Source organism: Amia ocellicauda, chromosome 21 (genome assembly GCF_036373705.1).
Source record: "Amia ocellicauda isolate fAmiCal2 chromosome 21, fAmiCal2.hap1, whole genome shotgun sequence".
Taxonomy (NCBI): Eukaryota; Metazoa; Chordata; class Actinopteri; order Amiiformes; family Amiidae; genus Amia; species Amia ocellicauda.
This window is the reverse complement of record NC_089870.1, coordinates 10734322-10760008: the sequence shown is the minus strand read 5'-3', so window position 1 is coordinate 10760008 and position 25687 is coordinate 10734322. Positions and strand designations below refer to the sequence as shown.

Below are 25687 nucleotides of genomic sequence, written 5' to 3'. Positions count from 1 at the left end.
GTGAGTATCCCCAAGCTTTTTGTTGGATATAATCTCTGCTTTTTTTTTTTTTTTAATTCTTTTTCAAATGCTCCATCTTGTGATTAAACAAAAAGGGAAGAAATACAAGGGTGTGAATACAAGCTTTGACAAGCTGTCCGACCCATAACAACATAATAATCTTTTCTGACATGGACTTCCTTCATGCCAAAACAGTAGCTACACATGACATACCGGTACTGATTTACAACAGAGAAAGAAGCAGCTGATGTTTAACTTCTTTACTCCCACTGCATTCATTTTATCACACTTTTCTTCCTAAGGCGCAACCTTTCTGTGCATCATTAATACCACGGCACCTCCGATATACATGTAATTGATGATTATAGTATAATAATTGTGGGGGATTGGCAACAATGAGCAATATCAAAACAGTGGCTGCAAAGACCTTCAGCTCTATTAAGTAGATTCAAGTTGGTGGGAAGCAAGGAATATTTTTTTAATAGGCTACAATGCAAGCTCTCCCTCAAAGCACCATACTATATCTAATGTATTAATGTCTAGAAACTACTTTGCCAATCGCAAGGTAAACCAAATGCGGTATGATTCGTGATCGTGATGTTTTTGAGGCTGGACAGGAGTTTAGATGTTCATTGAAACTGAAAACATTTCTGCCACCGAGAGAACCACCGACCATTGTGACCAATTAGATCATGAGGGATTTTAGTCATTTGATTTTAGCTGTGATTTTTGTTGTATTATTAATTAAGGGAAGTGATTGTGGCTTTACAATATTATCTTGTAACAATAAAATTATACACAGGTTACATAGTTGTTGTCAAAAGGATTCACACACCTCACTTGAAAATATTATTACGAGATTCAACTATGAACATATCCTAAAGAAAATGTGAGTTGAGATGGGCACATGTACACGTGCAACTCTAAAGTCTCATCCCCTCTAAGGGTGTCACAGTGATTATGCACCATCCGTTCACTTTATTCCCTACATCTTGCTCATTTCCATAAAAGCCATATTGTCCTTATCACCACCATCACTACTGAATTGAAAAAAATCCCATATAGCAAGAAATGGAATCAAAAAATAAACGTTTCGGTAATAGTGTGCGTGGAATGTGATCTGCACTCAATCTGTCCACTGAGAGAGATGTACTTGTTTATGATTAATGACATGTCTCTTGAACGGATTAATTATACTATAATGAATGACGATCTTTAGTTCCAGAATATCATTATAAAATTAAAACGCAGTACCCGAGTGTGTGAAAATCCGAAGATCAAAGCTTGACTGGGTCTGAATATCTAAGCAAGAAGGCCTTAGCTACAGCATACAAGAGGAATCAGAACATGTGCAATACATTTAGATATTAATATTCGTGATTGCATTTTCAAAAGATATAATTTTTAAATTCGGGCTTTACCTGTGCAACTACAGTGGGGGAAAAAAGTATTTGATCCCCTGCTGATTTTGTACGTTTGCCCACTGACAAAGAAATGATCAGTCTATAATTTTAATGGTAGGTGTATTTTAACAGTGAGAGACAGAATAACAACAAAAAAATCCAGAAAAACGCATCTCAAAAAAGTTATAAATTGATTTGCATGTTAATGAGGGAAATAAGTATTTGACCCCTTCGACTTAGTACTTGGTGGCAAAACCCTTGTTGGCAATCACAGAGGTCAGACGTTTCATGTAGTTGGCCACCAGGTTTGCACACATCTCAGGAGGGATTTTGTCCCACTCCTCTTTGCAGATCCTCTCCAAGTCATTAAGGTTTCGAGGCTGATGTTTGGCAACTCGAACCTTCAGCTCCCTCCACAGATTTTCTATGGGATTAAGGTCTGGAGACTGGCTAGGCCACTCCAGGACCTTAATGTGCTTCTTCTTGAGCCACTCCTTTGTTGCCTTGGCTGTGCGATTTGGGTCATTGTCATGCTGGAATACCCATCGACGACCCATTTTCAATGCCCTGGCTGAGGGAAGGAGGTTCTCACCCAAGATTTGACGGTACATGGCCCGTCCATCATCCCTTTGATGCGGTGCAGTTGTCCTGTCCCCTTAGCAGAAAAACACCCCCAAAGCATAATGTTTCCACCTCCATGTTTGACGGTGGGGATGGTGTTCTTGGGGTCATTCCTTCTCCTCCAAACACGGTGAGTTGACTTGATGCCAAAGAGCTCGATTTTGGTCTCATCTGACCACAACACTTTCACCCAGTTCTCCTCTGAATCATTCAGATGTTCATTGGCAAACTTCAGACGGGCCTGTACATATGCTTTCTTGAGCAGGGGGACCTTGCGGGTGCTGCAGGATTTCAGTCCTTCACGGCGTAGTGTGGTACCAATTGTTTTCTTGGTGACTATGGTCCCAGCTGCCTTGAGATCATTAACAAGATCCTCCCGTGTAGTTCTGGGCTGATTCCTCACCGTTCTCATGATCATTGAAACTCCACGAGGTGAGATCTTGCATGGAGCCCCAGACCGAGGGAGTTATTTTGCGTTTCTTCCATTTGCGAATAATCGCACCAACTGTTGTCACCTTCTCACCAAGCTGATGGCGATGGTCTTGTAGCCCATTCCAGCCTTGTGTAGGTCTACAATCTTGTCCCTGACATCCTTGGACAGCTCTTTGGTCTTGGCCATGGTGGAGAGTTTGGAATCTGATTGATTGATTGCTTCTGTGGACAGGTGTCTTTTATACAGGTAACGAGCTGAGATTAGGAGCAGTCCCTTTAAGAGAGTGCTCCTAATCTCAGCTCGTTACCTGTATAAAAGACACCTGGGAGCCAGAAATCTTGCTGATTGATAGGGGATCAAATACTTATTTCCCTCATTAACATGCAAATCAATATATAACTTTTTTTGAAATGCGTTTTTCTGGATTTTTTTGTTTTTATTCTGTCTCTCACTGTTAAAATACACCTACCATTAAAATTACAGACTGATCATTTCTTTGTCAGTGGGCAAACGTACAAAATCAACAGGGGATCAAATACTTTTTTCCCCCACTGTATATAGAAAGTAGAGACCACGTGTCTATATGTATTAAAGTATAATTGTATTCCTGTTTTGGTTTAACCCTCTTAAACAGACAACCCAATGTACCAAAAATGTTTCTGCATACAGACATACAAACAGAACACAAACCACATCTTTAACAGTCAGTACCTGTTAAGAAGAGAACTCAGCCACCTGTTGTTTCAGGTCTTAATCAGTTGCTAATTGAAAGGTATGTATAAAACCAGTGGGAATCCTATCCTTGAAGACTGGAATTTGCGTATCCCTGCTATGGACTATGGAGCACGTGTGTGTTTAGTTTTACAAGGTACCCTTTAAGTGTAAATTCAACCGCATTCGTAGAAAAGAGCAGCCTACTAGTAATGCTCTCAAAGTGCACTAGCGGTGTACTTTTATTACCAGGGATAAATAAAGCAGTGCCACCATCATGTTCAGATTACATAACCAGCTCCACATGCACAGTGGCTACTTAGACTATTATGTATGATTACATACTTGGTGGATTATGATGGTTATACAATCAACATGCTTTTTGAAAATCAGGAGGACTTCAACTTGAATAAGGAACGTTAAAGAGTTCACATAAAGTAGTGTACAATGAAACCCTTTGCTTATTGGTCAGGAACCCAAAATGCCTGAAGATGCTTTGAGGTTTTGCCAACAATTTCTGGATGCCAATTCTCTATTTATACATGTGAAAAAAGTATTTTTCCTAAAAGCCTCACAAAACATGATCATGTGACCTCTAGAGCAAAATGCAAACATATAGCTCTTTAAGAAAATGTAAATTCTGAATTCTGTATCTAGTTTCCTAAAGGGCTGTATAATATGAATGGTTGTGTCTTCACTACAGATGCCATAAAATGTGATCTTGTCACTTTTGGTACGTTCTGGAAGAGCAAAATTCTCCAAAATGAAGGCCCATGTTTACATTAAAAAATAATTTCAAATTGGCTTGCAGATTGTGAATATTTGGAAAACAATCGTATTAAATAATTTTGGGATCCTGACAAAAGCAAAGATATTTCAGCTTATATGTTTACTTGAGCTCTGTAATGGCCTTCTCCTGAAGTATATGGATAAAATGTACATTTTTGCCAACATTATAGCACTTTGCATTATAAACCCTCATTAGCTGCTTGTTATGATGGTACTTGTTATAGTTTTGGTACAAGGTGCTTGTTTTATGGAGTGACTCTTTAAATACAGAGTTGGATCAGCTTATTTTTACAATAATGAAGAACTCTGAACACTAATTGGGACCAACGCTGGTGCAGTTGTTAAGAAAATTAGGTTGATCTATACAATCCAAAATCATTACCTATTCTGAAGTATACATATCTGTTTCGCCCCAAACTAAAATGAATTACACTTGCATGGGTGCACATCACATCATGATCGCCAATGTGAGCCTGGTTTGTGAAAAAAACTAGGTTTGACTTTCACCTATGGCAACTCAGTGAGGAAGAAAACACAGGAAATATGTGCTTCATAACCTAAAGCCTGTGCAGGGAGAGTTTGTGATAAAAATGGGTTTGACTTTTGCCCATGGCAGCTCATGAGAAATCACAGAATTAGGTGAACATGTTTTTGTCAGTTGCATGCAGGATTCACGTAGCATATACATTGTATCATGGCCAGTTTAGCTAGCTCCTCACCCTTTACAGGAGACGTTATATTGATTTTTGTATCTACAGTGTGACACTGCCTCAGCAGTCTATTATTCTGTTCTTGCAATGGGCAATGCTTCTTCTGTCTGTACTATATTTCATAAATTACTTTGGTTGTTCTATTACTGCAGCGAAATACAGAACACGTACTCTATCCCATTTTTATACAGCTTTGGCCAGTATTGCACTAAACAGGATCAAATTGTTCTGTCTGACAGTAGCCAGGTTGTGTTTATTGGATGCTGTCATTGGCTTAGTGATAGTTAAGACTGTGTTGTTACAATGGAAAACATATTCATCTTATGCTAGCTGGACTCTTTTTGCTGTACTGGCACATTGTGTTGCAGTGAGAGCTGTAAAGCCAAGTAAAGAGTGGTTTCCATACATAATGATCTACTGTATTTGATGTGCCTCTTACGGAAATTATTTGCAAAGCAATTAGCAGTATTTAGTACAGGATTTAACATACTGTGTCAAGTGTATAGTGTTTCTCACTTAACATACTTATGCAACATGTATTTAAACCTCATTAATACATTTGGAAAAAATAAATTGTCTACAACTAGTATAAAACAAACATTTTAGGTTTGTTTGATTTTGCTTTAAATAAGGGGAATCTAATGAACACATGTGGAATATGTTCTGAATGAATGCTTACTTCATATGTATTCATTATGTCACTACATGCATCATAATAGTGGAATTATGGGAACAAAAAAAATTAAAACTGTGACCGTGTTTACGAAAATCAGAAATCGGTTCCATTACTTTAAAACCCAATGAGCTTAACTTCATGTTATCGTCGTAGTCATATCGAATTGCACAGTAGGGTGTCATGCAATTTACATGTCTTAACCCATATTTATATTTAAAACACAAAATGATGGATCTTAAGGAGGATGGAAATCAATAATCATGTTTTTGCATATGTACAAATCCTACCTGGGTCTGTGCAGTTCTTTTCTTCATCGGTTCCATTCTCCAATGTTGTTGACATCAGTTTCCGTGTTCCCGGGCGTCCGTCGGTGTGCGTTTCCATTATAGTCAATCCATGACCTAAAAGGGGAACAATGGAAATCAAATCAAACATCCTTTATGACTTACATTCTTCAAACAGGGGAAAACAGTGACTTTTGGTACAGTACCAAAGTATTTTGGGAAATAAACTGCAAACTACTTCCACAAACATAATACCTGTGATTCATACAATGAACTAAAAAAAAAAAAAAAAAAAAGATAACATTCTGTTCTTTTGTAAGAACATTACACATTTGCTGTGGGGCATACTGTAGGGAAAACTTGCAATACTTGCAATTCCTACTGCTTCAAATAATGGAGTGTAAGGCATATTGTTGTTGGCAACCCATATGATACACATCAAGGTTGCTGTAAAATTTAAATATGACTATTCCTCCCTGTTGCTGGAAAGTGGTCCTGATATTTAATACTGGATATTTAATACAAAGCGTACAAATCATTTTATGTTACTGTATTTTCCAGTACAGAATACTTTGTTTTTCTCATTCAAGGGTTATAAGGGGGACTGTATTTAGGTTAAATTAGGAGTTAAATATACCAGGCCTATATAAACCAGACACTACTCTATTTGGTTCACTGTCGAACCTGTTTCTACATAAAGGGAACCATGCCTCAGTTAGAAAAAGTATTTAAACCGAGTCAATCCGCATTAGAGTAGGGTCGTTTGGGGTGAATAGAAGTGTTTTTCTGAACAGGGTGCGGAGGGAATGAGAGCTTCTGGACTATTGGGTTCTCATTATTACGAGTGCTTGAATACCAGCTTCAGTTTAAGCTGCATCTTTGTGCTTATGCCGGTTTCCAGGCTTCAGGGGGTTGGGACTGTAGATCTCTGCAGAGATAAGTACTAAATTCAATTAAAGTTTAGATAGTCTCACCATGATTTTTCTTCATTTGTGGTTCACTAAAGTACTGTCATTTTTCAACATTATAATAGCACATTGAAGTTACTGGTGTAAACATTACTGCTGCTCTATTGAAAGCACAGCTATATGGAAATGATTGCCACTAAATGAACACTATTGCTATTAGTAAAAACTGCTGCTACATAAACACAATATTGGAACATATGTTGCACTTAATCAGATACTGTTTGCACAAATAAACTTTTAATTGGTCTTTGGTTGTGTGCTCAATAGAAGAATGTAATGAGGGCTTTCCTCGTATTCCTATAAACATCTTGGGAGTGGCATAGCGGCTACAGATGTACATATTACTGGTCATAGTAATACACTGAATGACCCGTTACAGCTTTTAGCATAGTCGGCAGGATTGGGTTATTGGAAATAAGGACTTTGTTAAAACCAGACCTTGCATCCATACTTGTGCACAGTGCAAAAATACATTAAAAATGGATGCAGCAGTAGTGTATATGCGACTTTTCTTTATGAACTCTGGATGAATGTTGAAGTTTAATGGAGAAAATCTGGGTGTAAAATCTGATAGAAAGGATGTCTAATTTGAATATTATGTTTGGAATTCATGCCCTGCCAGAAATTCACCATGTAGACTTGGTATAGTTTATAATGCAAAGCTAAAAGGGAGGTCTTGTCAGAAGATGAGTGAACCTTTCAGAAGATTGCAAAAGAGGGACCCTCAGGGAATAATTTAAGAGGATGTACCTTTTCAGGGACTAGGAGCACCGACCAGTTAATTGACGGACACAACCATGATCTAACCCTGTGCATCTTGATAGTTTTAATTTAGAGGATGCAACTGCTGTTCCAGAATAAAGAGTAGAATATTTGGGACCAGAGATATGGAGATCAGATGAGACTACTTGAGGAATTCCGTCCGGTGAATAGATGTGGGGAAGAGACCTTATTATATAGCCAATGGGACTTGGCTAATTGTGCAGGGGAGAGACAAACATTTTATTTAAAAGTAAAATGTATTTTGCATAAAATTGCAGAGACAGCTAATGCCTCATACGTACCCTTACTAGAGGGAGTTTCAGATAGATCTTCAGGTTAACTTATTTAATGTATTAATTCAGAAGAAAAAATATAAATAAAAACTATTATTCAATTTTGTATAGTTTGCACACTCAAAGAAGGGATTTTGTACAAAATTCTCTGACTTGTGTGACTGTTTAATAACCAGCACTGACACTACCATCAGTCATTGCCATTTTATACTGCGATTGTCGTAACAAAGCCTAGTCTACATCATTAAACTTTAAACACCTATATTCCACACAGGTTCTCTGTAGACACATTAGAGGATGTTTTCTCTAAATTAAACTCATTAGTATGCAGATGGGGGTTCAAGCAAAACTACTGGGCTATTTATTGTCATTACTTTTTGGTGGAGCTTTTCAATTTCCAGTGCTCATGACCTTCAGTAATTACATCTGCTGCTCAGCATTCAGTAAATTAATAAGTATTGGTAAAAACGCAGATCAAATCCTGCTTAGGAATTTAGATGCATAAATAGGAAGCAACTTAAAGACTGAGGGGCAAACTATGCCACAACATTTGAATCCCTTAGATGAACTCTGAATGAGCTTTCTATGTTGTTCCAGCATATTCCAACTCTCAATTTTACGCTCTTCGGGTAAAGTTTGCAAGTTTTATTAAACCTCCCAGCATTGTTTGATTCATTGATTCTGTTTTATTACAAGAAATGGAATGTAGAACATTGTTGGAGTAAATTAAAATGTATCAACGTGAAAGCTACAAGGAATGCTTATATGTGCTTATTCATCTGAAGGATTAAGTCGCAGCTGCTGCAGTCACTAGATAAAGCACCTTGATTATGGACTCATTCAAAGGATATAGAAGACAAGGCGGTCAAGTAAACTAGTCAGTGAATCAGAGGCAATGCTGGGGCTTCAAACAGAAACCTATCTATAACGCAGGATCACTCAGCAACCTAAGGAGAGACAATTTGTTTGAAATTCCTTAATGATCAAATGAGAAATATGTTCTTTCTTGCTTTTGTGTGTGCATGTAATTAAAACATGTATGCATGTTATTTAATTAAAATAGTTTACATACAAAATTATTAATAGTTTGTAAGAATTACATATTACAAATAATCCCACTGTTTTTCATTTTAATTGATCCTCTCTCTTTTGGAAGTAAAAAAAAAAAGTTAAATAATTATGGTGATACTACTGAACCACCATGACTATTTTTGTATTCCTGGGTTTCAACAATATCTATGGTATTAAAAATGATTGATTTTAAAGCTGCATTCAAGCTCAATACCTTTTAACTGCACATGCATTAAAGCCTATAGAACTAAAAATGGGCAGCTTTGATTTCTCGTGCTTCAATGGTTCACCATGACAAAACCATACGGTACTCTGCAACCAGATCTCAAATGTAGCATAAATATTTGTACCCACTGTATTCCTCATTATAATACTTGTCAATTTCCAAATACCGGGACAACAAACTGTCCTGGAACCTGAACACAAAACCCTTTGGAATCATATTGGATTGCAATTGATAGCACCAATCTTTTGCCATCATATAAAGGGCCCAGTAATTTGAATTATTAAAAAAAATAATAATAATAATAATCACAATGACTCTTGCCAAGAACAACAGATTTGGCAGAATGTCCTTTTCTGAAGAGGTGCTGCAGGTAAACTCAAAAATAGGTCTGATAATCTGCCATAACTTGAAATTGGATTCAAGTCTAACACAAAACACTGAGATTTATGAAAGGGGATTATGTGCAATAAGAAGTTAAGGTTAAATTAAGGTTCAATCATTTAATATCAGATAATTATACACATTTATTTTCCTTATTAATTCGTGATTTTTTAAAGTTGTCTTAAATCACTTAAAACGTCATACTGTTATTTTGCATGTCTTAGGTCAAGTATTTGTAGGGTTAAACACTATGACATAATTTGTATATATAAGTGGACCAAAAGCAATGCATCCTCAAAACCTCATTCAAAGCAGTGGCACTACAGGAAGGTCAGAAGATCTACATAAACAAACAAACACATAGACAAAACGGAGTTAGAGACAAATGTAAAACTCTGCACCATAAAAATGATGAAGCTGTATCCTGTAACATTTCTTGTCCGAGAAGGAAAATGTATAGGCTTATATAAAGTTGTGTTTTTCTTCTGACTATATAAATTTTATAGAAACCTCGAACATAAAAGTGCATGCTGCAGAGAGCCTCAGATCCAGGACGCTCTCAAATTCTCAGGGGTTCGGAAACCCTGCAGCTTCTATACTGATAAAATGGTTTCACAGAGGCCTGTCACACTGTGACCTAAGTTTGCCTTGCTTGCTTTCGCAGCACATTCTCCAAACCCCTGTTGGGATACGGTTTCAAATTGTGCGACTTCTGTACTAATAACCCCCCCCCCTTTAATATTTTAGGTATCAAACACTTGCTGCGCTCATTAAAAGCGAAACCAAGATTTCTCCCTAATTGGATGGATCAGATCTTTGCACATTAATCGGCAAAGAGAACACTGCCTGCAGAGCATAAACTAAAATGTCCTTGTAAAAACTGATGAGCTACGCGGAGCAGCAGTGAAAACTACATTACAATGTCTTCCCACTGGCTTGTTTAAGGTTGGCCCAGTATTGTACAGAAAGTTCCCAAATATTTGTATTCTTCTCTATCAGTCCATCAAACCACATATGTATGTATGTGTGTGATGGATGGATGGATTTTATTTCAGCTTTTTCTTCAGTGACCCATAACACTGTACTACAATGTAAAAATGTTTCACCACCCACATTATGAAGTGCTAGCATCTACCTTTCTTCATAAAAAGTGAATTTAAAGAGTTAAAAGTTTATCCTGAAGACTACAATTGTTTATTTCAGTATGGATGAAATGCATTCTTTCATATACTCCCATTTCATTTATGTTTTTTTAATGTTTATTGTCTTTACACCTACTTATCGATCAAAAGTGAAATTTAGGCCCATTCCTGAAGTGATCATAGTAATTATTCAAGGGTAACGAGCACACACAACCCAACAGGATTGGTTTATATCTACTCATGTGTAAGTTTGAGTGTATAAGTAAAGTATCTGTGATTTTTCTTTTCCAATTCTCTTCCAAAAGCATAACTCATCACAATCATGGCCCCTTTAAATATCCCAAATTCTATTATTCAGGATGTTCCTGGATAGCAAAAAAGTCTACATCCTAAGAACACAGGATTTGTCCTCCGCACAAAAGCGAAGTTCACTGGTACTGTTCACCTGGACACTTCAAGTACAAATCACAGGGCAGAGTTACACCTATTATGCATGCAATGGGTAGATCAGGCACAATTATTATATTTAGCATTTATAATGTATTAATGATTAACAGGAAATAAACAGTGATTTTAATCGCAGTAATAAACAAAACAAATATGAATGCATTATGGGCTCTTAGTCGATATAGTTATTGCAATGCAACAGGACTCAATTTGGCAACGGTGTAAATAATGTCCAATTAAAATGTTAATGGGTCTAGATGTAGTCTTTTCTGCTATCCGGTAAGTGTTGGAAGGATTTTGCTGAAAGTAATTATTTAAAGTTACTAAAATGATTACAGAAAAAATACAGACACTTTATGTATACACTCCTACTAATACGTGAGTACATATAAATTAAGTATTTGGGGGAGTTCGACAGTAAAAGAATAATAAAAGGCTTGAGAAGAAAGATTAACAGGACCAAGACATATTCCGAGTCATTGCTCAATAGGTTTCACCAGACAAAAAACGTTTTAAAATATACTGTACAGTCTGTAAATCCCTTGGCAATTGTGGCAATCCTTTTCATAAATGGCCAGAAGAATGCTGTGCCATGCGTCTTACAACAGTTTCTAGTGCTGCTCTTATTGACGAGCCACCGCACTTTTCTTCCATAGATGATTCCATAGTATTGACTTCAGAGCACTAAAAGGCTAGAGGATTTTAATATGGGATAATATCATAAGTCATCATCAATGCTAATGCCATACTGTTGTCCATCATATGTCAAGATGTAGTGGCAGTCATGGTGTCCTTCACAAAAAAACATTCCATACCATGTCAAACATGCAAACACCATCACACAACACTGGCACGTTGATTGAGCAGAAGCAGCTTTGGACATTGATAAATCACTAAAACCCAGATCAATACAAACTGAGATGTGACATTTAATTGATGTACACACTCTAAGAAATATTAGTAATAAAGGGATGCATGTTGCTTTAAATCAGTTTTTCAGAAAGGTCATGGGAGGTTTTTATACATTGTTTGTTTATTGCGGCATCTGTGCTGTATCAGCCTCTTGCGCCATTGCTCAGAATGTATTTATTAATTCTGCAACTTTACTATGTTTGAACTCTCACTTCATGCCTTTCAAATCACCAAATTGGATCTACCAATCTCTTGCCATGCGTCGCAATCAGGGAGAGCTTCATCTGTAAGCAATTTGTAGAGGTCCTACAGAGTTTGGTGAAATGTGCATTTATTTTTCCACAAAGCCTTTTATTTTATTTGCTCAGATATTGGTGGCAAGGGCTATTATGTTGGTATTACAAATCAAATGTACTGAATTTGGCAATAAACCTCGATGAACGAAATTGTATGCCTTGAGCATGTAACTGGTATTATCGGAGAAATCTAGTTACATTACTAAAATGAAAGTTTAAAGATTTCACAATGCCTGTGCCACCAATGAGTAATTTACAGTGCAGATGAACTCTATTGACTAACCATACTTTCAGTTGGAGGTATTTCATAGTCCTCGGAGAACAAACAAAATGTGCGAAACACACATCAGTCACTATGGGTACACTGTCAGACATCTTTACCAGTTGTACAATTTTGTCTTGTGCAAATCAGCAATTTGGGGTTGATATTCCCTTCTCACTTGACCTACTTTAGTTTTTTTTTGCTTTGATCACAAGTCCTGTACAAAGCATATGAACTCTGGTGCAATCCAACCCATGCAGTCTCATTCCAATGCTTCTGCCAATACACAGAGAGAGACTGATATACATAAACACGCAATGGTGGTCAAAATGATGCCCCCGCTGGACAGAGAGTCCAATTAATTTAAACTCATGCAATGCCAAGAGCTTAACCACAGCAGGGTTCCGTCTCAACTGCAGTAATTCTAATTGAACATGGTGTCTTCAAGAAACATAAGAGCAAAATTCAGCCAAAGTTAACTCTGACCCTACTGGCTTACGAGGCAAAACACAGAAGAATCACACCCAACCTTTTTGGGGTGATAGTATTGTGTATTGTACGCACAGCTGCTTTCCAATTCCATTTCTACTTCTGCCAATTTCTCTGTTTGGGAATGAACTGAAACTATACTTTAAAAACAGCCCTGGATCTCTATTGCCAACACCTAAATCTGCTTTAGCACTTAAACCCTTCCTAGGGACTTATAGGATCTCTTACACCTGACATTTCCTGTTCTCCACCCCGAGGCAATTAAACCAATAATGTTAGTGAATCGAAATTGACAAAGGTATTATTTGCTTCAGGTCCTTTTCCCTTTAGGGATCATTCTAACACTGGCTTGTAGGAAGTCCCAGCTTATTGACTTTGGCCTGGCTTTAATTCTTTTCTGTAAACTGAATGAACTTTGTTAAAAATACTTGAAATGTCTCCTAGATGTAATTCCAGAGAGACAGAGACAAAGACAGACAGATAGATAGAGAGAGAGAGAGAATGTGTGTGAGAGAGAGAGAAAGATTAATTGCAGTCCTACTGAATTTATGCCTTTTCTTGTGGACTGATTAAACAGGATGACTTGGCAGAAGGTGGAGTGTGAATAGCCTCAATCTGTTGAGAAAGATGATTTGAGAATGTTAAGCAGTCTACAATACATTTTCAAATGGCAGCAACTGATCACTTTGTGGTTTTGAAACAAACCTAAACATCACTCAGCTTTGGAACATGAAAACCTAATGCCCTGCTTTTATAGCTGGCCATAAAGAAAATCACTCTCCTTGCATATTGAAGAACAAATCACATGGATATTTCATCTGAACAAACTAGGGGCACAACTCCATTATGATCAGTTTCATTTTAAATGTCTGTGACAGACTTCACTCAAATTATTAGGTTTGAATCATATGCAAAGTTTAAAACATTTGTCACAATCACTATTAGACACTGATCAGCCATAACATTATGACCACTGACAGGTGACGTGAATAACACTGATAATCTCGTTATCATGGCACCTGTCAGTGGGTGGGATATATTAGGCAGCAAGTGAACATTTTGTCCTCAAAGTTGATGTGTTAGAAGCAGGAAAAATGGGCAAGCGTAAGGATCTGAGCGACTTTGACAAGGGCCAAATTGTAATGGCTAGACGACTGGGTCAGAGCATCTCCAAAGCTGCAGCTTTTGTGGGGTGTTCCCGGTCTGCAGTGGTCAGTACCTATCAAAAGTGGTCCAAGGAAGGAAAAGCGGTGAACCGGTGACAGGGTCATGGGCGGCCAAGGCTCACTGATGCACGTGGGGAGCGAAGGCTGGCCTACTGACACTGACACCTACTGAAAAAGTGAATGCTGGTTCTGATAGAAAGGTGTCAGAACACACAGTGCATCGCAGTTTGTTGCGTATGGGGCTGCGTAGCCGCAGACCAGTCAGGGTGCCCATGCTGACCCCTGTCCACTGCCGAAAGCGCCTACAATGGGCACGTGAGCATCAGAACTGGACCACGGAGCAATGGAAGAAGGTGGCCTGGTCTGATGAATCACGAGTTCAAGCTGTTGACTTGGCCTCCAAATTCCCCAGATCTCAATCCAATCGAGCACCTGTGGGATGTGCTGTACAAACAAGGCCGATCCATGGAGGCCCCACCTCGCAACTTACAGGACTTAAAAGAATAATATTCCTCTTCAGTCTTCATCTTGCCTCTCCACACATCGTTAAATGCAGTCTCTTTCCTTTTCCTATCTCTGTAACACAGGTGCCTGCTGGCAAACACCTGTACAATCAATGTGTGCTAAGATTTACTGTATACCTCCTTTCCTGGATAAACACGTCAATAAATATTTGTGGATGACAAGATAAGAATTTCAAAATATACATTCATTATCACAACATAAAAAGGGTTAAATCGAGGTAACGGCGAAGGTAAACCGAGGTCCTGACTCTGTGTTCACTACAGTTCCCATGACACCTTTTGACCGAGAATGGTCGCCAAACCCAATGCACTGGCTAAATTCCAAATCACACACTCAATCTGGCCAACCTAAATATATGTTTCACCTTATCTGCAATGAGGCAGGATACTGGTGCAACATTGTTCCTAGTTGGAGAGGCTACACTTCGGTGGTAGATTAAATTAATTCCCCTAGCAATTGTACTGCACTCTGGGATCCCTGGGGATAAAAGGCCTATGCAAATGCAAGATGTAATATTATTAGTTGTAGTAGTAGTATTGGTATTAATATTATGATTAATAATACAACACTGCAATGACCGATGTAAGTCTGTAATTTGAGGATTATGCGTTTGTTAAATAATTGAATAGATGAGACGACCCAGCAACAGAATATGTGTGAACCAGGCTGTTTTGCATCCATCAACTAAATGGCCAACATACACTCACCTAAAGGAATATTAGGAACACCATACTAATACTGTGTTTGACCCCCTTTCGCCTTCAGATCTGCCTTCATTCTACGTGGCATTGATTCAACAAGGTGCTGAAAGCATTCTTTAGAAATGTTGGCCCATATTGATAGGATAGCATCTTGCAGTTGATGGAGATTTGTGGGATGCACATCCAGGGCACGAAGCTCCCGTTCCACCACATCCCAAAGATGCTCTATTGGGTTGAGATCTGGTGACTGTGGGGGCCAGTTTAGTACAGTGAACTCATTGTCATGTTCAAGAAACCAATTTGAAATGATTCGACCTTTGTGACAGGGTGCATTATCCTGCTGGAAGTAGCCATCAGAGGATGGGTACATGGTGGTCATAAAGGGATGGACATGGTCAGAAACAATGCTCAGGTAGGCCGTGGCATTTAAACGATGCCCAATTGGCACTAAGGGGCCTAAAGTGTGCCAAGAAAACATCCCCCACACCATTACACCACCACCACCAACCTGCACAGTGGTAACAAGGCATGATGGATCCATGTTCTCATTCTGTTTACGCCAAATTCTGACTCTACCATCTGAATGTCTCAACAGAAATCGAGACTCATCAGACCAGGCAACATTTTTCCAGTCTTCAACTGTCCAATTTTGGTGAGCTTGTGCAAATTGTAGCCTCTTTTTCCTATTTGTAGTGGAGATGAGTGGTACCCGGTGGGGTCTTCTGCTGTTGTAGTCCATCCGCCTCAAGGTTGTACGTGTTGTGGCTTCACAAATGCTTTGCTGCATACCTCGGTTGTAACGAGTGGTTATTTCAGTCAAAGTTGCTCTTCTATCAGCTTGAATCAGTCGGCCCATTCTCCTCTGACCTCTAGCATCAACAAGGCATTTTCGCCCACAGGACTGCCGCATACTGGATGTTTTTCCCTTTTCACACCATTCTTTGTAAACCCTAGAAATGGTTGTGCGTGAAAATCCCAGAAACTGAGCAGATTGTGAAATACTCAGACCGGCCCGTCTGACACCAACAACCATGCCACGCTCAAAATTGCTTAAATCACCTTTCTTTCCCATTCAGACATTCAGTTTGGAGTTCAGGAGATTGTCTTGACCAGGACCACACCCCTAAATGCATTGAAGCAACTGCCATGTGATTGGTTGGTTAGATAATTGCATTAATGAGAAATTGAACAGGTGTTCCTAATAATCCTTTAGGTGAGTGTAGATAGTACTAAAGTAGCCATCTTGCTAAAGAGATGTACAAAAAAACAGCTTTGTACATGACCCAGATTCTCAATTGATTTCCATATTCTTTTGGGGGATATGGTATGTAGCAGCCTGTTGAATCTGAAAATAGGCGATTGGAAATTCAAACATCAAGTGTGAACAATCAATGTTAGCACGATACCTTCATGTTTTTTTGATGGACTGTGCACACAGGAGCCGTAGTTTGGTCACGTAACTGTGCTGTTGGCAGGGATGGTAATTCTTTGGAGCTGCAGTGATGTTCAACTTCAAAATATTAGCAATCTGAACCTGTTTGCTTTCAGTGGTCATATTTAAGGGATTAGTAGGAGGATTGGAAAGGATTGGATTGGATTGCCTGTAATAAACAGTACAGTAACTAGGTGGCACTATAAAAATGTTTAAAATACAAATTTTGTAGGATTTAGGAACAAAAAACACTGGTTTTAGAGTGGGAAATATGATAAGAAACTAGAAAGAACACTTTTCCATTAATTTTTGGCATAAAAAAAGACAGGAAAGGTGAGGCGATATGGGAAAAGAATAATGGCCGGATATTTGCATTCATGTCCTGCCCAGATGAGAACCCGCAGGTTGAGATACTGTGAAGAAAAACTGCCTAGCTACCTAAAGCATTAAACCTGGCACAAGACGTATTAGACATTTATTGTGGAAGATGATAAAAGAAACCCTGTCTATGTATTCAGATTACAGTCTGCCTGCCTAAGGGGAAACATCAGGCTACAAGTGAAAGGATACAGATACTACTGTTCTGTGGACTGAATTATAGCAAGATTTCTTCACAGTGGGTTCACAATATGACACTGTTTACCTCACATCAGAATGTTCTATGTTTTTATGCTACAATGCATCCTTTAGACGTCCGTTGTTGGCTGCTTGCACACTGGACAACTCAGCATTTCATTCCTAATTTAGATTTCTTGAGAGCAGCAAAGTAAGGCGAGAGTACAATGAAGCAGTCTGCAAAAGAGTAGCGCAGAGGATGAGAGCAGACTAACAGAGATAAGAGATGGGTAGGGGGGACAGGTAACCAGCGAAGAGTGAGAACTTGAGGAATTGCATGGAATATGTATTGCAATATTGAAAGATTAGTGAAGGAAATAGTGCATCAGCTGTTGTAATGCCGAATGTGACTAGAATAAGAATGCAGCACTCATTCATCTTGTGATTGTATCCTATACAAATAAACTGAGTGACAATAATTCACCAGAAAGAATGCATTCCTGTAAAACGATCACATCATTTAATAGAGTGAGACATTTGTGTTTTAAACTTTGAAAGAAGTCTCCATGAGATTTTTGATGTTGCTTAACAGCTTCAGACCTTTGCATCAGTTGGTTTTTGGCCATAGCTTTTTCAAAAATCTATTCGGAAGTCGCTGCAATGCTGAAGCGTGTCTTTAAATGTTCTCATCAACAAAAACGTATGACTGACATAAATATAATGTCTGATACAGTGAAACCTTTTTCCAAATGGAATTTTAAGAGATTGATATTGTACCTTAAAATATGCTGATGATAAATTAATAAATAGCCCAGAGCAGCTGCACAAGACAGATGCCCAATAAGTAGCCTGTATTTCCAAGAAATACACTATGTTACTATTTATTATTCTTTGTGCTCAACATAGGGCCAAGTTTAGCCTTTTGTTTCCTGTACTTCTTCTTATGATTATTTAATGTAAGTCTACTGTGGTTTGGCATTCATTTAGTATAGCTGTAGTAGAGGCTAATTGCCCTCATTATTAAAATCTTTTATTTTTTATTCAGGTTTTCAGTTTATTGATTGATTCAATTTGAACTTTCAGACAGAGAACTATGTACTAAATGTTTGCTCTTACGTTTCTTGTGTATTACCCTTACATGTTTTTAAATAACAACATACGTCTTAAGACACTAATATACTGTCTCTGAGACTTTGCATGTTACTCAAAAGTTACTCCGCCTTGTTAGGGTGTTTCTAAAGCTAACAATTGGAATCTGTACCTTCAATGTTAATCTATATCCACTGTAATGCTTGGTACACTACCATTTACAGATTAATTATTAAATGCTACCTTATAATAAATGCATTGTATGCTTCATATATTTAGATCAGATAAACTATTAGTCTAAACTGAAATTAATGACTTTATTTATAGAAGATGCTACACTAAAGGAAAAAAATTTAATCATAAAAACCTTGCACTCAGCTAATATTTAGATGCTAATTTCACCACAGGACTAGAAATCAAGAGTTTACCACAACCTGGAGAACATCCAGTCTTTGATTCCCCCCGCTTTAATGTGTGTGAATATGTATCACAACCAAAGTTTCACAAACACGCTTAGTTTTGGTCAAGTAATGCAAGTGCTAATTGGCAAATGTAGTGCTCTAAATTATGGTACTACCCTTTGCCTCATGAAAGGCAGTAATGAGTTAATATTTGTAGCAATTACACTCCACAGGATTGTAGCCCAGCACAGAATTTGTATTCAACAGCAATTGTTATCTGGACTCATCCTGGACTGGTTTTCAGATCCCCTACACATGCTGAATGGGGCTGTATAGAACTTGACTTGACCACTACGATCCCCTCTTTATATAGAAGAGCAATGGAATGGAAAGAGAAAAGTTTCTACTGGAGAGTCTCACTATATCTGACTGAAGTAACATGGTTTAATGAACATGTCTACACTGGCATGCACCACATGCATTACCAAACACAGTCTAGGGAACTGTGAACATGGGGGCAAGAAATACCAAGTGTTCCAGGCATGACAACACACACGCACGTCTCACTGCCCATGACCGACAGTGCCTGCAGTGAGGAGGGGAAGGTCTTTCTTTGAACCCTGTGTTACAGAGGTGAAGTCTGACAGTTGACCGTTATACCTGTACATATTCAGACACATATGCCAACAGCTGTCAGAGTTTGATTTGCACATTTCCCCTTCACTTCACAGTCCAAATGGTGTTTTCCTTAGACACTTTTGAATGTTTGCATCTCGGTTTCTCTTGAACTGGACCGTGAACCTGTTAACAGCTCACTGTAGGAGGTCCCTCGCCTCTCATAGGCTTCTCCCAGCATCCCCTGAGCACACCTCTGCACCACTTTTAATGCCCATTGGCTCCCATTCGCTTTCTCTTTTGAGCACAGCTGGCTGCCGTCAGAGGTTTCCTCTGGCCCACATTTCTTCTTGTAGTGAGTAAATATGCCTTTCGTGTTACTGGAATGCCAATATGTCAATTTCAGGGGATGTCTATGCACACACGTCTGGTCTCTGTAATGCAGTGTGCACTCCTTAACCCCGAACAGGGTGCAGATTCGTCCATTTAAAATCAAATAAGCAATTCAGTTAGGTAATGAAGGTGGAATGAAAACTAGAAGCATTGTGGCCACTCGGGAGTGTGACCCCTGCTGTAGTGTAGGTATCAGTACAGAATATTAATACTAATGTCAATTTTGACTTCAATAAGTTGCTTTTTCATGAGCTATTATGTAAAGCAGATTTGTACTGAAAACATTCGTTCTATAACTTGTAATTTCTAGAAAACCAGTTCTGTGAATTATAAGGTGCGCATCAAATCAATGAGCAGTATGGTGCTTTATTTTTTAATAAACCGATATTTGTGGATTCACAGAATAATCACTCATGCAAACATAAGGTCGGTGCATGAAATAAATCAAACCATTCCAGAGATGGATCCACATACATTATTGCTACTTTATTATCATTGCAGGGAACACCTGCCCTACAGGGAGCATCCAGTTAGATATTGATAGACATAATCAAGCAACCCACACAGGTCTGGTGCTCTGTGTGATAGTAACTGAAATTAGCACATGATAGAGAACAAAACGTTGACAAGGTAAGTTACCACATGAAAAAGGGGACTTCAACTTAAGCAAAGGCAAGCTTATAGGACATACATATTAACGGTGGTTTGGAAATGTAAGCAACAATAAGAACCATAATGTTGGTCACGTTAACAACTGCCAGTATTATATAAGTGATGCTCATTCGGTGGCTGGGAATCTGTGCTTTGTATCACAGTGTGATGCTACAGTTACATCTCTCTAAGCTTGCGGCAGAGAGGTAGTTATGCCGTCTATGAAATGCCTTTCAAGTCACGCATCAGTGCTGCTTATATGACAGGGGCATTTCTGCAAAGCCTCTGCAAACGCACGCAATAAAGAGGGAAAACAACCACACAAAACGTGTCCATAGTAAAGGAGTTTCTGGAGGCTACATGTGCGTCTCAAACCAAAGGTTATTCGTGTTGCTTTTCCTGCTCCCACACTGCGGCATGCTGCATATACACCATCAGGATGCATAGAGGGCACATACACCCTGCTTTGACCTGTAACTGAGGAGAAGTCAAGGCCATCTCTTGACTGGAACCGTGCAGAGTATTTACAAGTTTGTTTCGAATAAATTAGCATTCTCTTGCAAATATGAAATCACAAATATGACTTGAACCCCTCGCACCCAAGCACAAGCAAACGCGGCCGTGAATGACTTGAACCAGGACAGACTGAATGACACGTACCTGTTTTGGACAGGACCGTGGACATGCACCACACCACGAACAAGATGCTGCAGATGAAGCACACTTGAAGGAACAGCATCTCCCTCCTCTTGCGAACTCGGAAGATCTTGGTCAACACGGTCTTCTTGGATACATCCCAGCTCTTGTGCAAATCCATGGTCATGACCCACAAAGGCAGGGTTTAGATCTCTTTATTATACTTCAGTCTGGAGGGAAAAAAAAAACTAACAAAAAAAAAACTAACAAAACAACAGGAAAAAAAAAAAAAAGAAGATGTGTGCTTCAGACAGTCCGGGTTTGGGATGCAGCCCACATCTCAGGAGGCTGGAGTGGAGATCCCAGCAGCAGAAACCAAACAGGTCGCAGGTGAAGTCAATGCGCTTTGAAGCTTGATTGATGCAATGGTGTGAACGCCGTCCCGGAGCAAACTGTGTCCAAACAGGGATGGATACAAACTATCTAGATGTAACCATTGCCTCATTCGCCCTTTATCACGACCAGCTCCTCTCCTCTATCTGTGCCGGTGGCCAAAGCTTCCTGGAGCCATAGGCATACCCTTAAAACTCAAATTAATCGGGTATTGTCCTAATAATAAAAAAAAAAAAACGGAGACGTGTTATTTTAAATGGTGCACTACCATTACACGTGTCTGTTTGCAACAAACCATGAAGCGTTTGTACCAAGATGTCCCCTCCTGCAACACATATGTGTACAGATCCACTATGCAATTGCAATCAATTAAATTTCATACCAGCGTTAATTGTTGCTTTTAGGAAGGCAGGGGCATGCTTCTCCGACCTTCACCGAGCTAAGCAGGCTCGTCCCTACACTTTTCCCCTCCCCTAAGTTGCTACGGCGTAAAATGCCCAATCCAAGTCTCTTCCTGGTAACTCACTACAGTAGATGCCTTCGGATGCACTGTTGGGTCCATCCGATCAGTCCTTCTCTGCCTTTACCTCTACAGCTGCAACTTTCTCCCCAGCCGTGGGAGTCATGCGCAGACACGTGATCGGCACGGCAACTGATCTCTATTGCTCTGTATTATAACTGCAGTTACTTCATCCACCTTGAGAGAGGGAGAAGGCACAGGCACTAGTCGTCCCTGGTTAGGTACTGTCGGGTCCTCGCCTCCCTTTGCCTGGAGCAGCCTGATTGCACCGTGGTACCTGCATCCCCTGCGTAAAAGGCGCTGCTCACCTTGACACACTGCTGTGTTGACTCTGGAGTCCCCTGAAAGAGCGATGCCCGCAACCCTGAACTCCACTCTCTCTTGGGGATGTTCATCGCATCGCAGCTCCAGATTAACACTTTGCTTTCGGATTTATTGATCTCGCCAACCTCACAGGGCTCAACCCCCCCCCACACACACACACACACACACACAGTGCTGTTATGTAGGATGCATCTGCTTTCATAGGTTTAGCACAATAGGTTTGCTTATTTCCCCTTCAGTGGCACTCCAGACCGCATCGGCAATGTTTTCCCTGTCATGAAATTGTCGATTTAGCCTTCAGCGATTTACGTCTGCGGGGGGAATGAAGCACAAACTCAAGAAACCCATGAATGACCTTCGCAATGTTAAATCCTCCATTGCCTCGGCAAGCTTCATATGCAGCGGCTGCACAGTTGATACCAGATCATTTGTAACGGGGGAAGCATCAGTATAGTTGTTTGCGATTTACAACACGTCCCGTACTCTGGGAAGATCAATACCTAGATCCATGCTGAAGGCTGAAATAAAATACGCATTTCATTCGTTTCTACAGGCGAGGAGAATAGAATTTGCTGAACAGGGACATTTTGAAAGATGTGCATAGTGGTAAAAGTGAGGGGCAAGGGACTAACAACATGTTTTCTCACGGGGCACACATGTGTACAGAACTGCATGCAATGAAATATGCATAACATGACACAACGCATTAATGTGAGTTACAATCCATCTGTACACAAAAAGCCAAAATATAATGATTACTTGTTAAAAGTACTAGATATAGAACAGGCAACCAACAAAATAAGGACACAATTATTTACAAAAGGATTATTATTATTATTATTATTATTATTATTATTATTATTATTATTATTAGGCATCATTGGATACTACTGGGGAAGTATCATTGCATTTTCCATGAATATATCTTCATCATCAATCAATTTGCACTAGTTGCAGTGAACAGATATTCTTTTAATCGGATCACTGTATTTCCTTGATTGCTTCAAGTGAAATTTATGTACAATAGTTCACACAAAAAATGAAATACAAGCAATCAAGTAGGTGTTATATATGTTTACTACATTACATTCTCTGAAAGCGTCAAATCAACAATTTGTAACAATGACTAACTTCTTTGCAGCACGATTCCACCCTGCTACAATGTTCCTTACACATACAAACTTTATATGATGTTGAATCATGAACAGAGACCAGGTGGAGATACAGGAATAGCATCTGCTGATGCAGCCAGTAGCTCAGTAGTCAGTAACTGTCAGTTATCTTTCAATTCGAGAATAGTTCCCAAAGGGAGTATGGGATATTACCTCACACACATAAGCACTTGAAACTGTGTAGCAAAACTGCTGATGGGTGCCTGGGGACTCCTCACCCTCCCTCTGCCCAAGCTTAAGAGTGGTCTGCTGTGTGGCAGTTTCAGTCTTACATACAAGAAATAAAAATAATAATAATACATTCTGCATCATAACCGCCGCTTGTTCCCACCTCGACGTTAACGCCTGTAATTGTAAATGTAATTGACGCTCAGAATATCTACCGGGGCAGGAAGGTTGACACGTTGTCTCCACGTGTTTTTTGTTACTGACACGCCACGTCATGAAGTTCTCTAAGTTTGCAATGTTCTTCTCATGTGGTAGCCATGCCAGGCTTCCACAGTTGTGAGGGATCCCACTCCAAGTTGCTGGTTGTGGACCCCCATGAGTTCTGTGTTGCATACCTGGGCTGAGAGCATTCTGTGGAGGTGTGGTGCAACACAACTTCTTACACTATCTGTGTGAACGTCAAAGAGAGTGCCCTCTGTGGTAGGATTGTGTGGTCTGTGGGCATGCGTGCCCCTTTGGCTGGGAGTTCCTGTTCTGCCTCTGCTCCTCCAAGTCTGGGGTCAGCAGCTTACTGGTTCAGCACCTCGGTTGGTAGCAGAACACTTTCATGGTTGCTTCCCATTCCCATGTCACTAATCATGTTGAACCCTCACCAGTGTTAAACTCTGGGCCAGCGCTGCCTGCACAACAGAGCGTGGGGAGTCCTCTTTCAGTGCAGCAGCACCCTGATGCCATTTTTTATGGAGACAGTTATAAAACAAGAAGAAGACAAAGAAGGATGGTATGTATTAAAAGCAGAACCCAGCCTTTATATAAGCTATGTTTTTAACTCTATTTTCCCTGGGGAAAAAACTTGTGCTCTTCAACAACGTTTTTGGGAGCACTGCTGTTTTATTGTTGTTGTCATTTTTAGGTGTTTCACATAATCAGCTGCGAATACCTCTTGCCCAAGTCCAAAGTTGCTGTTCTTTTAAAACTGAAAGTACAAATAGCATGGCAGACAGATATCCCTTGGGTGAGAATTCCCAAGGACTGTAAAGGACAGAGCTTCCAGTCAGGGACAACACAGGAGTCTACTGCAGCAAAACATAAGCTGCTGTGTGGAACATAACACTCAACTCAACTCTGAGAGACACACTGGTGCCTTGTAATGAAAAAGTTTGACTCAATGCCTGCATGTACAAAAGTCTGCTGATGAGATATTAGAGTTCACAACCAAGGCTGTAAATGTTGGGAGGAAGTATAGTTTTTGGGCTGTATTAAAAAAACACAACCCACCCAAACTACAAACACCGCTTCTTCTTTGTATTAATTTATATAATCACTATTAAGTAATTGTTTATAGTTTGCTATTAGTGAGTGGGTTAAAGTTTGTATTTAATCCACACCCTTTACCTTTTAGTTAACAAAAAACAAAACTAAAAAAAAAAAAAAAAAAAACATTTAATTTTGGTTTTTACATAATTCTAATTCTGGACTTTGCCTAACCAAGAGAACAAGCAGGATTCAAAAGTGAATATAACATGACGGATCATATTCAAGTCACCAATAAGTAATATTTAGGGAATATGAGCTTCTTCTGTGGCTGGGCTTAATCGACTATGAGAAAGCAATTGATTCAATCTATACAAGTTCAGTCGTCATTGCTCAAAGAAATCAAAACACTGAGGAAACCGACATCAATCTTATTTACCAAGACACTGGAAAGATCAAGATCTGCAAAGGACTACATCAAGGAAACACAATCTCTCCAAAACTCAGCAACTTTTGAAGAGGTGAAAAAAGGAATACAGATAAACAGAGTTTATTTGAACAACATAAGATTTGCCAATGACATCATCATCTATCCAAAAAATACCCGAATACCTACAGGTAATAAACTGGACTTGTTCAATAGCTTTATGACAGCTAAGACATGACAACAAAAACAACATCAACAAACATGGAAAGATGTACAACAACAAGACATCGTTGAAAGGGAAAATGTTAGAATAGCAATGGACTGGACACACTGCAAGAATAACAGATATCAGATGGTCAGATGGACAAAATAAGCTAGAGAATGGATTC

The 25687-nt window shown here is 39.2% G+C and overlaps 1 protein-coding gene across 4 annotated transcripts in view; it reads right to left on the bottom strand.

Moving 5' to 3' along the window:
* slc24a4b (solute carrier family 24 member 4b) overlaps nucleotides 1-22354 on the bottom strand; it is a 97031-nt gene extending 74677 nt beyond the window's left edge. For 2 of the 4 annotated variants that reach the window (XM_066694330.1, XM_066694333.1), the window contains exons 1-2: nucleotides 21065-22353; nucleotides 5631-5744 (exon numbers count right to left, since the gene is read on the bottom strand). In XM_066694330.1, the coding sequence (XP_066550427.1) occupies nucleotides 5631-5744; nucleotides 21065-21227 (277 nt within the window). In that variant the 5' untranslated portion in view covers nucleotides 21228-22353. Of the gene's footprint in view, nucleotides 1-5630; nucleotides 5745-21064 lie in introns of all 4 variants that reach the window. The other 2 variants (XM_066694332.1, XM_066694331.1) reach the window with 2 other exon arrangements.
* Nucleotides 22355-25687: the final 3333 nt, after the last annotated feature.